We start from the raw sequence: 13,099 nt of genomic DNA, 5'->3' as shown, positions 1-13,099 counted from the left end.
GTTCATAAGGGCCAGCTAGGACACCAACTTTATCTTCCTCTGCCTGGCCCGGCAGTGAGGCTACTGATGCTCTCTTCACCCCATGGAGGCTGGATGTGAAAGCAGGAGCTCTGTAGGTCTGCTCTGTAGATCTGCTGCTGCTGCCTCATCTTCCTCTCCTCAATGCTTCTTGACCTCATCTGCTACTGATAAAAAGGGATGGAGACTCTAGATTGGACTGAAGCCTTTTCTGCTGGCTGGGAGCCAGGAGGAAGGGGAAATGTACTGGGCAGGAAGGTGTGGGAAGATAGAGAGGAAGGGGTGGGGGAAAGGAGATTGGGGTTGCTGGGTAGGGTGGAGGATGGAGGGCTGGGAGCTGCTGGGCAGAGAAGAAAGCCAGAAGTGGAGAGAGAGATAGAGGTATGTGGTTGCTGGGTTGGGGAGAGGGGAGCCGGGAGTGGGGAGTGGGGGATGCTGAGCAGGAAGGGGTAGGAAAGAGGTGGTCAGAAGTATTTTGGGTAGGGAAGGGAGACAGAAGGGCAGAAAGAGTTACGCAGTGGAAAGAGGGAGCATGGGGAAGAGGATGTGGGGTGGGGGTGTCGGGAATGTTGGACAGGGATATGAGCATGTGAAGGGATGATTTGAGTAGCTGGGAGAAGTGAGGTGTGATGGATGCATGGAGGGAAGTGATGGGGTGCAAAAGCCAAACTGTCAGTTTTGAGAATATGCATTTCTTCTCAAGAACTTTGCTTAGTGTAGGAGGAAATATATTTCTGTTTCTAGTCTCCAGTTTTGCACTGCATGCAGAAGTGGTCTTGGGATTTTGATTCCAGGTTTTGTTTCCATATTTGTAATTGTTGTCTTTTATTCTATATTTGGTGAAGGCAGGTCTGTCTATGTTCTGTGTGTATGTTACTGAGATGAAGTACAAACCCCTACATGCTAATAAAGTATCAGCCTTATTTGTTGTATTTTCTCAATATGATATTGCACTGGTGGTGAACTACTGCCTTTTCATGGGTAGGGTTATTGCTATTTCATTTCTTGGAGTTAGTGCCGCTGAGGTATGGCAGGTTTGAGAGATGTACAGAGTGGGGTTTGTATTATGTTACAATGCACCTGGTAGTAGAATGAGTTTGTGGTGCTGTTATTAAGATGACACCAGAATCAGAATATCTTTTTTTGTATGGTGAGTTGTACAGGGAAATGTCTTAGTTCTGCTCTGCACCCATTGTTAGGAAGTGGAGGACTCCTGGGGATGCAGAGTATATGTTTATATTTAGTCCCATGATGGTCATGTGTTCAGTGTGTCACGCAAATCTCTCAGGTGTGTCCTGATAGAAAAAAAGTTTGAGAACCACTGCTGTAAAAAAAATGCTCTCTGAGACAGCTCCTGAATTGCCTTGCATTCTCCTGGAATATTCCATTTTGATCTAAATAAAGATCATTCTTCAAGTTGCTGATATTTAAGTGTTTATTCTGGTTAACCCACAACACAACCTAAAAAACATGGTTTTAAAAAAAAATAAAATAAAGTACATGAAATGCAAACATGCACCAAGCAGCATCTAAACAATATTGTACTGCAGAGGAAACTCAGTTTACTTGGATCATGATGCAATCCATATTAAAAACAGAACACAATAAACCTAGCAAATCCTGCCAAGATATGTGACTGGTCTACTTCAGCAATCCTAATCACGATAATTCTCAAGTACTATGCAGGTGAAATATATCTACATTAGTAGTTCTAAGGAGTGGAAAAGATTGCAAAACAGACAGACATTTTCATGGCCTGTTTTGATGATTTGCTACTTGAGTTGATAAGTCTGGATCACAACTTCAAGTTCTTTCCTGTGGGTTTAATCCATCTGGTGTCAGCGCCATATTCTACAGGTATTATCTTTGCTTCCTGGTAGGCAGAATAAAAATAAACATACAAAGTGTGGTTTTAGTAATTTGTTATGTTTTCCCTTACAATCCATTCGTTCCCTGAATCACAATACTGAAGAGAAGTGGATTTTTCATTTTAATGGAAGACCTTTAATAATTTTAATTCATTTCAGGTTAGATAATATTGTTTTGGAAAGCAGAAACTTTCTACAAAGGTACATTTATGTATCCTAAAAGGCTAAAAGTGCTGTTCACTAAACATTGTGGATTGTATGCTGGAGACACCTGCACTGGTGCCACTGAAAAATGCATCACGTGGACAGCGCTGAACACCTTAACTAAATATATCAGTATTTTGACTTATTTCCTAGTATTAGGGGTGTAATGTTCATTGTATTAATTAAGCTGTTAATTATTTTAGGCAATTTTGTATTCCATGGAAGTCTAAAGAGACACACAGTATTTAAAATTGCATTGCCCTATATTTTATTTATTCATTCTTATTAACCGCTCACTCATGGAATTCCTAGTAGGTGTGGTGTACAACACATTTAAACAAATCAATATACAACTCAATAAACAAAAGAAATCATAAATCATAAAAATTAAAACAGAAACTAAAATAAAATAAAACATTAAAATTAACTACACTAGTCCAGAGAATTAGGAAATACTGCTTACAGATAGAATATGGAAAAAGCCAATATTTCACCCTCTTCCAAAAAAAGAGGGTAACTTGTATCCATCCGCAACTTCCTTGGTGCTGATGGAAAATAGTCCTTTCCTAATTGTGCTTCTTGTTACCTCCTTAGCTGTTGGGACATTAAATAAAATCTCTGATGCTGAATGAAGGAATGTCCTTTGCCTATAAATCTCTACCAAGTGTTATAAGCATTTTGCCCCCTGTCCTTTTGGCACTTTTTACATCAAACACATGATCTTAACCTGTACTCATTATTAAAATAGGAGCCAATGTAGCTGCCTTAATAAAGGAGCTGCACTGATTCTTCAAGGATAACCATAAATCAACCTTGCTGCCATATTTTGCATAACCTGCAGCCAATGAATACACATAAGGGTAGACTTTAAAAGAGCCGCACATGCGCCCATAACTGCGCCTATCTTGCCTTGCACAAAAATATGCATATTTTAAGCACGCCACTTTGCTATAGCTCCTTGTTAGGTGCAGGAATCCTGTGAACATTGGGGAAAAGAGAGAGAGAGATTTTTTATAAGGCTCTGTCTGATACTCTATACATGGACCACTGTAAAGGGTCACTGATTTGGAGTGAGTTTTTGGGAGGTGGGTTGGGGAGAGGGGATGTTACAGACACATTCAGAAATATCCATTGTAAAATTGACATCATTAAAGAATTTTAGACCTTATAAGTGATGAAAATTTTAACAAGAGGAGTTTATTTGTACGCTGCAGTCTCTGCTAGCTACATTGTACAAATCAACTCCTTTTCATCATTTATAAGGTCAAACATTCTTTGTGTGTGTGTCTGTAACACCTCCCTCCCAACCCACCTCCTGAAAACTCACTCCAAATCAAAGTGCCCCCTTATAATGGTCCATATATAAAGTAAAAGACTGAGCCTTATAGTCTCTCTCTCTTTCTCTATCTCTCCTGATGTTCACCAGACTCCTGTGCCTACAAAGGAGCTGTAGCAAAGTGACACACGAAACATATATGTGCCAGCTGAGGAAAATTGGAGTTACACACATAGGTGCTGGCCCCACCTCCGGAACACCCATGCACTGCCCCTTTTCCGCCTATGTCTTTTGGGCGCGCATGTCTCAATGTATGTGCACTCTTCTCTGCTGTTTAAAAATCCCATAGCTCCCACATAGCCCACTTAAGCGCATATGTGGCCATTTTTGTGCTCAAGGGCATTTAACATCTACCTTTAAACTGGTAACCCCACAAACAACCCATTACAATAATCAATTTGAGGCAAAATAAAAGTCTGAACCACCAATTGAAAAACTGCCAAACATAAGCATCTCCAAAGTCTCCTCAATTACCTGAGTTTAAAGAATATTTGCTGTGCTACCATAGAAATATGGGACTCAAAATCCCACTGATCATCACAAACCACCTCCAGATTCTTTACTTTTAAAATGGCTCCCAATTCTACCCCTTCTATCTTCCTCTTCAATGATCTTTGTGGGGCATCCTCCACTCCTATATATATAGCCACTCTGTATTATCTTTAATTCAGAAGAAAATGATTTTTACAAAAATGCTTGGAGAGCAAACCCAAATTCTCATTAATCCTATTTATAGCATCATCAGCATTTTGTCAACCTGGAAAACTCAATTGCATATCGTCAGCACAGAGGACTCCCTTAAGCCCCAAATCCCTATCCAACTTTCCCAAAGGATCCATAAACAAATAAAATAACAGAGGAGATGAACGAGAACCTTGCAGAATCCCACACTCAAAACCATTTTGCTTAGACAATTCTCCTCGCACCTGCACTGTTGCAGGTCTCTCATTCAAATCCAAATCCAATAGAGATGTGAATCGGAACCAGAATCGGTTCAATTCCGGTTCCGATTCACATCGTGTTTTTTTTTTCGTCCGGCCCGATCGCGGTTTTGTTTATCGGCTGCGCCCAAGCTGATAAACAAAAAACCCACCCCAACCCTTTAAAACTAATCCCCACCCTCCCGACCCCCCCAAAAACTTTTTATAGGTACCTGGTGGTCCAGTGGGGGTCCCGGGAGCGATCTCCCGCTCCCAGGCCGTCGGCTGCCACTAATCAAAATGGCGCCTATGGCCCTTTGCCCTTACCATGTGACAGACATGTGACAGGCCATCGGCGCCATTTTGATTAGTGGCAGCCGACGGCCCGGGAGCGGGAGATGGCTCCCGGGACCCCCACTGGACCACCAGGTACCTATAAAAAGTTTTTTGGGGGGTCGGGAGGGTGGGGGAAGCTAAGGGATTAGTTTTAAAGGGTTGGGGTAAGTTTAGGGGTTATTTTTGTGTGCTGTTTTTCCCACCCTCCCCCAAAATGATAAGAGAACCCCCACGAACAATATCGTGGGGTTTTCCTATCGTTTTGGGGGAGCCCCCAATTTCTGACGATTTTGAAAATATCGATGATATTTTCAATCATCCGAAGCCCGATTCATATCCCTAAAATCCAATCAAGTTAAAACCTGCTCCTTCAGATCTACTTCCTCACACCTCTCCAATAAGAGGGTATGATCCACCAGATCAAAGGCATTAGATAAATCTAAAATAATCAAAAACACTGATTCTGCTTTCTCCCTACAATACAAAACCTCTTCCTGGATGGCTAGTAACACTGTCTCCATACGTGTTAGAATTCGTGGATTTCGTGGACCCTTGACCTGAGGTGAGGGTTGATACCACCTGCGGGGAGGAACCCCACAGATCCTCGCCGTCGGGAGGCGAGGTCAGCTGTGGCAGGAGATACAACAGTAGTAGCCGAGAGGTAGAGCATCCTGCGTCACAGCTACGTGATCGAAGGAGCTAGTAGAGAGAGTACTGTGAGGGGTCCCAAAGAGCGGGGTAAGAGACACAGTTCTGAGGAAACACACAGTACTCAGGTGGCACTGGAGATTCACGTACCAGAGTAGAAGCCTCCAACAGAGAAGCGATAGGCAGGCCCCGAGGAGCGGGGCGCGCGAGACAGGAACTTCTGGAGGAATGCACCAGAGACTGTCCCGAGGGGCAGGACAGCGTAGCTAGAGAGGCTCTGGTGTGATGATGTAGGCTGACCCGAGGAGCGGGGAAGCCCGAGTCGAATCTCCAAAGTGTTACGTAAGCTGCCCCGAGGAGCGGGGCTGCGCACGATGGAATCTCTTGGTAGAGAAGTGAGGCACTACCCTGAGGAGCGAGGAGGTGCTGAGTACAGTCACTGGTGTAGAACATAGGCACTGCCCCAAGGAGCGGGGAAGCGTGGAGCACAGTCACTGGCGTAGGCACTGCCCCAAGGAGCGAGGAAGCGCAGGGTCAAGTCTCCAAAGCAGTAAGGTAGTTCGAGGGACAACCTCGAGGAGCAGGGAAGCTGACAGGCAGAGTCTCTGGAAGGCGCAGGGACTACCCCAGGGAGCGGGGCAGCCAGGAGATTAGGTCTCCAACTGGAGCACGAGCAGGCCCCCGAGGAGCGGGTACCCGAGCCAGAGCTGCAGGTAGATCCGAACAGGCACCACAGGTCCGAGGAGATGGTAGCAAGCACCAGTAGCGAAGGAACCCATTGCCAAGTCAGCTAGCAAGGGGTAAGGGAGGTGCTTATGAACTCCAACCTTGTGATGTCATCAGTTTGGGATGCCCCTGAGGTTCCCTCCATTGGGCCTTCAAAGGGAGGCCTGGTGGCGCTCGCGCATGTCTAGGAAGGCCCAGAGTCAGCGTGGGTGGCGGCGGCGTGCCGGCCACCATGAGGAGGCTTGAACCCAGAGGTAGGCGGTGGTAGCAGCTAGCCCGAGCTGCGAGTTGACCCGAAGAGGAGAGCAAGGCAACACATGACGTGAATTGGATCGGTCGCAGCCGTCTGAGACCGACAGTCATAACAGTACTGTAGTCATGTTTAAAACCTTATTGACATACATCTAACCCATTAATCTCCTTCAGATATAGGGATAATTGAGAGCATACAGCTCTCTCAATGACCTTGGCCAACAACAGGCTATTTGCCACTGGACAATAGCCTGCACAGCACCCCTTATTCATAGTCGCCTTTTTCAAGACTGGAGTCACCACTGATTGTTTCAGCTGAACTGGTAAACAACCTGTTGTGTCCATCGCTGCTCGACATCTCCGCTCCACCTCCCTCACCTTGTTCGCGACTCCCTTCGGGGTTGATGGAGGGCTGGCTGCTGCGGCGTCTCCATGCCATTCCCGGACCAGCTCAATGCTGCAAGCCGCCATGTTGATTAGATGGCTAAGGGCGCGCGGCCCGACTGATGTACCAGCGTTGGCGCGAACCTCAGGGGCGTCCCCCTGAGATGACGTCACCAGCTCCAGATATTTAAGGTATCAGTTTTTGCTAACAAGACGAGTTAGCAAGGGATTGGTTTATCTAGCTTCCTCCTGGTCGCTGCGGATGGGATTCGCTCTCCGCAACCCTAGCTACTCTGCCTCCTCTGACTTCACTAGAGGTACCCGCTCCTCAGGGGCCTCGCTCTCTCTTTTTCTTTTCAGGTTGTAGTCCGGAACTGGTACTCGCTCCTCGAGGGCCCACGTCCCGGATTTGCTCCTGAATACCACTTCTGCTAAGAAGTCATCGCTGCTTATAACATCAGTGAGTTTCCATCTATCTCTCAGAGCTTTCCCTGGGACAGGTACTCGCTCCTTGAGGGCCTAATGCATACCATCTCCTGGGCTGCCTCAAGAGACTATTGTGTGAGTGTTACCATCAAGGACTTGTTCCAGAACTCTGCATATACATACTACTCACTTTCTTAGTTTCTCTACAGCTCAGCCACCTGGGGATCGCTGTTCCAGTACTTGAGAGACTACAGCCCAGCCGGGCGCTTCCAGCTCACTATATCCACTTCTGGTGGTTTACTATATTGTCTAATAAAAGAACTAGTGTGTGTCTGTCTCCTACACTAAGCCTGACCAGTGGTCTCTCTCGGGATTTCCCCTGACGGCGAGGTCATCTGCCCCTGGTCCAAGGATCCACCCACAACTATTCTAAATAACAACAGATTGCTACTACCAGCTTTATCAACAGAGATTTCTGACAGATTGCTATCTCCCAGCCTTCACCACAGAGCTTTGTTAACAGATTGACATCAGATTGCTAACTCCTAGCAGAATTCATAACACAACCACTGTTCAGCAAAGAGTTAATTTGCTGTAATAGCAATAACAAATTGTTTGACAAAGTCTATCAAAAAAGGACAAGGATCTAAGGGAAACTGAAAAAACTTACAAGTCAATAACATCTCCCGCAGTTCCTTTATCCCCACTGGAACAAATTCTTTCAAATCCAACATCTCTTCTTTAAGATGTAAATCCAAACTACTCCACCCTAGCTCCTCCAGACAATAGCCAATATCCCAATCTGTCCCCTCTACTTATAGGGAAGCACAACATTCCTGAATTTTATCACTCCAAAAATCCACAAAACTCTCCTCCATGACGTTCCTCTGGAATAACCACTCCTGATAATAATCACTACCCAAAGCCGAATGTAAAAGTCAAAATCTCTTTTGGTTTGTTTTCGGCAGCTAGAATTTTATCTCCCAAAAACTGCTTTTCAGTACTTACCACCTTCCCATAATACCTATTAGTTTTCTTACATCACAAAAGCTTATCAACCATACTTTGTGATTTTACCCATTTTCCCCCATTTTCCTAACCACCCTCCTCTGATCACACAACTCTGGTGAAAACCAAGGTGCAGAAGGCCTACTCTTTCTACTTCTAGCCTTTATTGGGGCCATTTTATCTAAAGTTTCCAGAATACTAGTATTCCACCAGTTTACTAATCCAGTCAAATTCTGTGATCTAGGTTTGCTCCGTTCCTGGTAAAACACATCAGGATTAATTTTACCCCTAGATCGCTGCACCCTCTTACCATTATCTGACTTTTTTCCTTCTAAAGGACAAAAAGAAAAATAAATCAATGGTTTGACTACCCTACTTCTTCACTTCCTTCTATTCTCAAATCTCCTTCCTCTAAAATTCTCTCAGAACCAAAAACAAGATCCAATACATGACTTTTATTATGAATCGGCACAGAGGCTATAAATCTCTTGGCTAATGCATCTGAGGGATCCTTCATATGCAGATTAGAATCCTCTACCACAATTAGATAAGGAAATCATACTGCCACATCCCCCATAAACTCTATAAAGTCATCTCCCTTACTCACCCTGAATCCTGGTGGAGAGTACAACACTAACAAACCCAGAACCTAATTTCCACCCACCATCACTAACAAATATTCACACTCTTTAACAGAACGTAACATGATCTGCTCTACCTCCCAACTTTCCTTATGAATAAGGCCCACCCCACAGTCCATCCCTCCTCCCTACTCTGAACAAATATTCTATATTCTCCTGGACATAACTGGGGCAATACAGCTGCACAATCAGCAGTTAAAGGAAAGTTAGTTCTTACCTGTTAATTTTCGTTCCTGTACTACCACGGATCAGTCCAGACCGTGGGTTGAGCCACTTGTCTAGCAGATGGAGACAGACCAAAACTGAAAGGGTATCCTTTATCGGACAGAGCATACCCTGCAGCCCTTCAGTATAACTATTGTCAAAGCAGTTAAGAATAAAGATAACCAGTAAAAGATCAAGCAAGTAACGAGAGAACTCAAGCAAGTAACGAGAGAACTCACAAAAACTAAACAACTGCAAACACTGAATGGACTCTGTATATGATCGCATATCCATTGTCATCAAAACAGATGCTTCCGGTATCTTTAAGGATAATCACAGATGAAAAACATCCAGTAACCTGCAAAAAGATCTTCGAGTGGATGGCAGAAAAGACAGGGAAGGGTGTCTGGACTGATCTGTGGTACTACAGGAATGAAAATTAACAGGTAAGAATTAATTTTCCTTTCCCTGTACGTACCCGGATCAGTCCAGACCGTGGAATGTACCAAAGTTTCCATACAGAGGGTGGGACCGAGACAGTCCTGCTCAAAGCACCTGCCGACCGAATGAACCAAACACTGGTGCCTGCACATCAAGGCGGTAATGTCGAGCAAAGGTATGCAGGGATTTCCACATAGTGGCCCTGCAGATTTCCTGCGGAGAGACCGATTGACTCTCTGCCCAAGAAGTAGCCTGAGAATGCAAGGAATGAGCCTTTAGGCCCTCTGGAACCGCCCGGCCTTGGCAGATATAGGCCGACGAAATCGCCTCCTTCAACCACGAGCATGGTCTTAGAAGCTTGGTTGCCCCTATTTGGATCACTCCACAGGACAAAAAGATGATCTGAGACCCGGAAGTCATTGGTAACCTGAAGGTAACGCAATAAAATGCGTTTTACATCAAGGCGGCGAAGATCACTCCCAACTGTATTCGCTATATCCTCAGGAGAGAACGCGGGAAGCTCCACCGACTGATTGACATGAAAAGAAGAAACAACCTTCAGCAAGAAAGAAGGTACAGTCTTGAGAGAAACTTCTGAATCAGAAAACCGCAGGAAGGGCTCCCTATAGGACAATGCTTGAATCTCCGACACCCTTCTGGCGGAGCAGATAGAAACCAGGAAAACGGTCTTGAGCGTCAAATCCTTAAGGGTAGACCGACGGAGAGGTTTGAAAGGTGCCTCACAGAGAGCCCGAAGGACTAAATTAAGGACAAGTGGACCGGACGGGCAGCTTCAAATGTTTGGAGCCCTTGAGGAAACGGACAACATCCGGGTGAGATACTACCGCGTAACCATCAATGTTGCCTAAGAGGGAGCCGAGAGCGGACACCTGGACGCGCAACGAGCTGAATGAAATACCCTTGGAGAGGCCCTTCTGGAGGAAGGAAAGAATCAAAGAAACCGGAGCTGAACGAGCCGAGACACCCGATTCCGCACAGACATTTTCGAAAACTTTCCAAAACGCGGACATAAGCAAGTGAGGCAGACGGCTTACAGGCTCGCAGCAGAGTGGATATAACTTCCTCTTTCTATCCCTTCTTTCTTAGTCTTCGTCGTTCAAAAGCCAGGCCGCTAGACAGAAGCGATCCGCCTGATCGAAAAATACGGGACCTTGCAAGAGCAGGCGAGGAAGATGGCAGAGGTGAAGAGGACCGTCCGTCGCCAGGTTTACCAGATCCGCGAATCATGGTCTGCGGGGCCATTCGGGTGCCACGAGGATGACCGATCCCTTGTGGGGATCTATTCTTTGGACAACTTTTCCCACTAGAGGCCAAGGAGGAAACACGTACAGAAGGACGTGGGGCCAGGGAAGAACTAGTGCATCCACTCCTTCCGAACAGTGCTCCCTCCAGCGGCTGAAGAACCTGGTAGCTTTGGCATTTCTCAAGGTTGCCATCAGGTCCAGGTGAGGCAGACCCCACCTGCTATGATCAGATCCATCGCTCCGTCTGATAACTCCAACTCGCCGGGATCGAGACGTTGACAACTCAGGAAATCAGCTTGCACATTCTCCTTGCCCGCTATATGGGAGGCTGCTAGGCGCTCCAAGTGAAGCTCTGCCCAGGCAAAGAGCTTGCTGGCTTCTAGGACCGCCAGTTGATGCCGGGTGCCCTCCTGTCGATTGATATAAGCCACCATGGTGGAGTTATCCAAGAGTACTCGCACCGCCTTATGGCAAATCAGAGGAAGAAAAACCTTGAGAGCCAGGCGGACCACCCGGGCCTCCAGGCGATTGATGTGCCAGCAGGACTGGACTGGGGCCCAGTATCCCTGCGTAGCCTGGGACTGGAAGACTGCTCCCTACCCAGAGAGGCTGGCATCTGTCGTGACTACAATCCACTGCGGAGTCTGTAGGGACATTCCCCTCAGGAGGTGCGTCAGCGATAGCCACCATTGTATGCTGGCGATGGTAGAGTTGGAGAGCAGGAGAATCATCCGAAACTGTTCCGGAATAGCAAAGCTTTTTTGTTGCATCTGTCGGTCTTCGATGGCTTCGCCCCAGCTACCTCTCTATACTTTCGGCTCCTACCGCTCACCTTGGATTGATGGCCGCTGCGGCGTCTGCTTGCCGTTCTCTCCGGTGTTCCCGGAGCAGCTTTGATGCTGCCTCCCACCATTCTCCTTCAAGGTACCTCTATGGCGCACGCGCATGCTGCCCTCATCTTTAACTCTACGTTGGCGTGAACCTCAGGGGCGTCCCCCTGTTCTGACGTCATTACTTCTGGGATATCTGCCTACAGTATTTCCTAGCTCGTTGAGTTAGCAACAGGATTTCTTACGGATGGGATTCGCTCTCCGTTCCTAAGCTACTCTGCCACTCCAGTGCTATCTGGAACTCTTACTATCATTCGGGGTCTCTAACGGGGTACCCGCTCCTTGGGGGCCTCTTTGCTTCTTTCAGGTGCTATCAGGAAACCGGTACTCGCTCCTCGAGGGCCCATGTTCCCTGTGTCGCTGCCTGCAACCTCTACCCTTCTACTTGGAAGAACTAACTTACAGCTACCATCAGTGAGTACAGAAACCATCTCTCTCCACAGTACTGCTTCACTGGAATCAGGTACTCGCTCCTCGAGGGCCTGCTCTCTGCTTGTTGCCAGACCTCTCGTCTAGTGGAATCTTTGTTACTGCTAAGTAAGTACAATGCTAGAGTCTCTCTGCTCTAAGGGTTCAGGTACTCGCTCCTCGAGGGCCTGCTCTCCCTGTCTCGGAGCTTCTCCTATTTCTACATTGGAACTCTGAATGCTATCCTTATAGTGTGCTCATAACTCTCAGTCTCTTTCCACTACAGCACTGCCCTGCAGAGGATCCGCTGTTCCAGCGTTATGTGTGCGACGCGCCCAGCCGGGCTCTACAATCACTACTTGCTACTGCCACCTCTGGTGGTCATTCAAACTGTTTAATAAAAGATTCAAATCTGTGTTTGTGTGTCCAGAGTCTAGCCTGACACCGTGGTCCCTCACGGGACTGCCCCCCTGGACGTGGTCAGCTGCCACAGTGTCCAAGGATCCACCCAAGCACCATTAACCATAACATTTCTGTAATGATTGCATATGCGCAAAAGCCCAGGTGACTAGGTCGATAGTAGAAGCCATGGGCCCCAGAACTTGGAGGTCGTCCCATGCTGTAGACAGAGGAAGTGAGAGATTTCGCACTTGATCCATCAGTTTGAATGCCCAAGCGTCCGGCACGAAAACCTTCCCGACTCGGGTATCGAAACGCACCCCCAGAAATTCCAAGACCTCAGAGGGCTGCAGATTGCTTTTGGGGAAATTGACTATCCACCCAAGAGAGATGAGGAGAGCAAGAACCCGGTCGACTGCCAGCCTGCAGAGAGTCTCCAACTTGGCCCGCACAAGCCAGTCGACCAGGTAAGGATGGACTAGGACTCCTTCTTGTTGGAGAACGGCTGCCACAACCACCATGACCTTGGTAAAAGTGTGCGGCGCTGTGGCTAGGCCGAAGGACAGAGCCCTGAACTGGAAATGCTGGCCCAGAATGTTGAATTGGAGATACTTCTGATGCTCGCGCCGAATCGGGATGTGTAAGTAAGCCTCCGTCAAATCAAGAGAGGCCAGATATTTGCCGGAGCGAACAGCTGCTATGACCACCCTCAGGGTCTCCATCCG

At 46.9% G+C, this 13,099-nt stretch overlaps 1 protein-coding gene across 2 annotated transcripts in view; it reads right to left on the bottom strand.

The window, feature by feature from the left end:
- Window positions 1-1,439: 1,439 nt before the first annotated feature.
- DAW1 (dynein assembly factor with WD repeats 1) overlaps window positions 1,440-13,099 on the bottom strand; it is a 182,039-nt gene continuing 170,379 nt past the window's right edge. For both annotated transcript variants that reach the window (XM_029617049.1, XM_029617051.1), the window contains exon 13: window positions 1,440-1,891. In XM_029617049.1, the coding sequence (XP_029472909.1) occupies window positions 1,857-1,891 (35 nt within the window). In that variant the 3' untranslated portion in view covers window positions 1,440-1,856. The remainder of the gene's footprint in view (window positions 1,892-13,099) is intronic.

This window comes from Rhinatrema bivittatum, chromosome 9, assembly GCF_901001135.1.
Source record: "Rhinatrema bivittatum chromosome 9, aRhiBiv1.1, whole genome shotgun sequence".
Classification (NCBI taxonomy): Eukaryota; Metazoa; Chordata; class Amphibia; order Gymnophiona; family Rhinatrematidae; genus Rhinatrema; species Rhinatrema bivittatum.
This window is presented reverse-complemented; position numbering and strand designations above follow the sequence as displayed.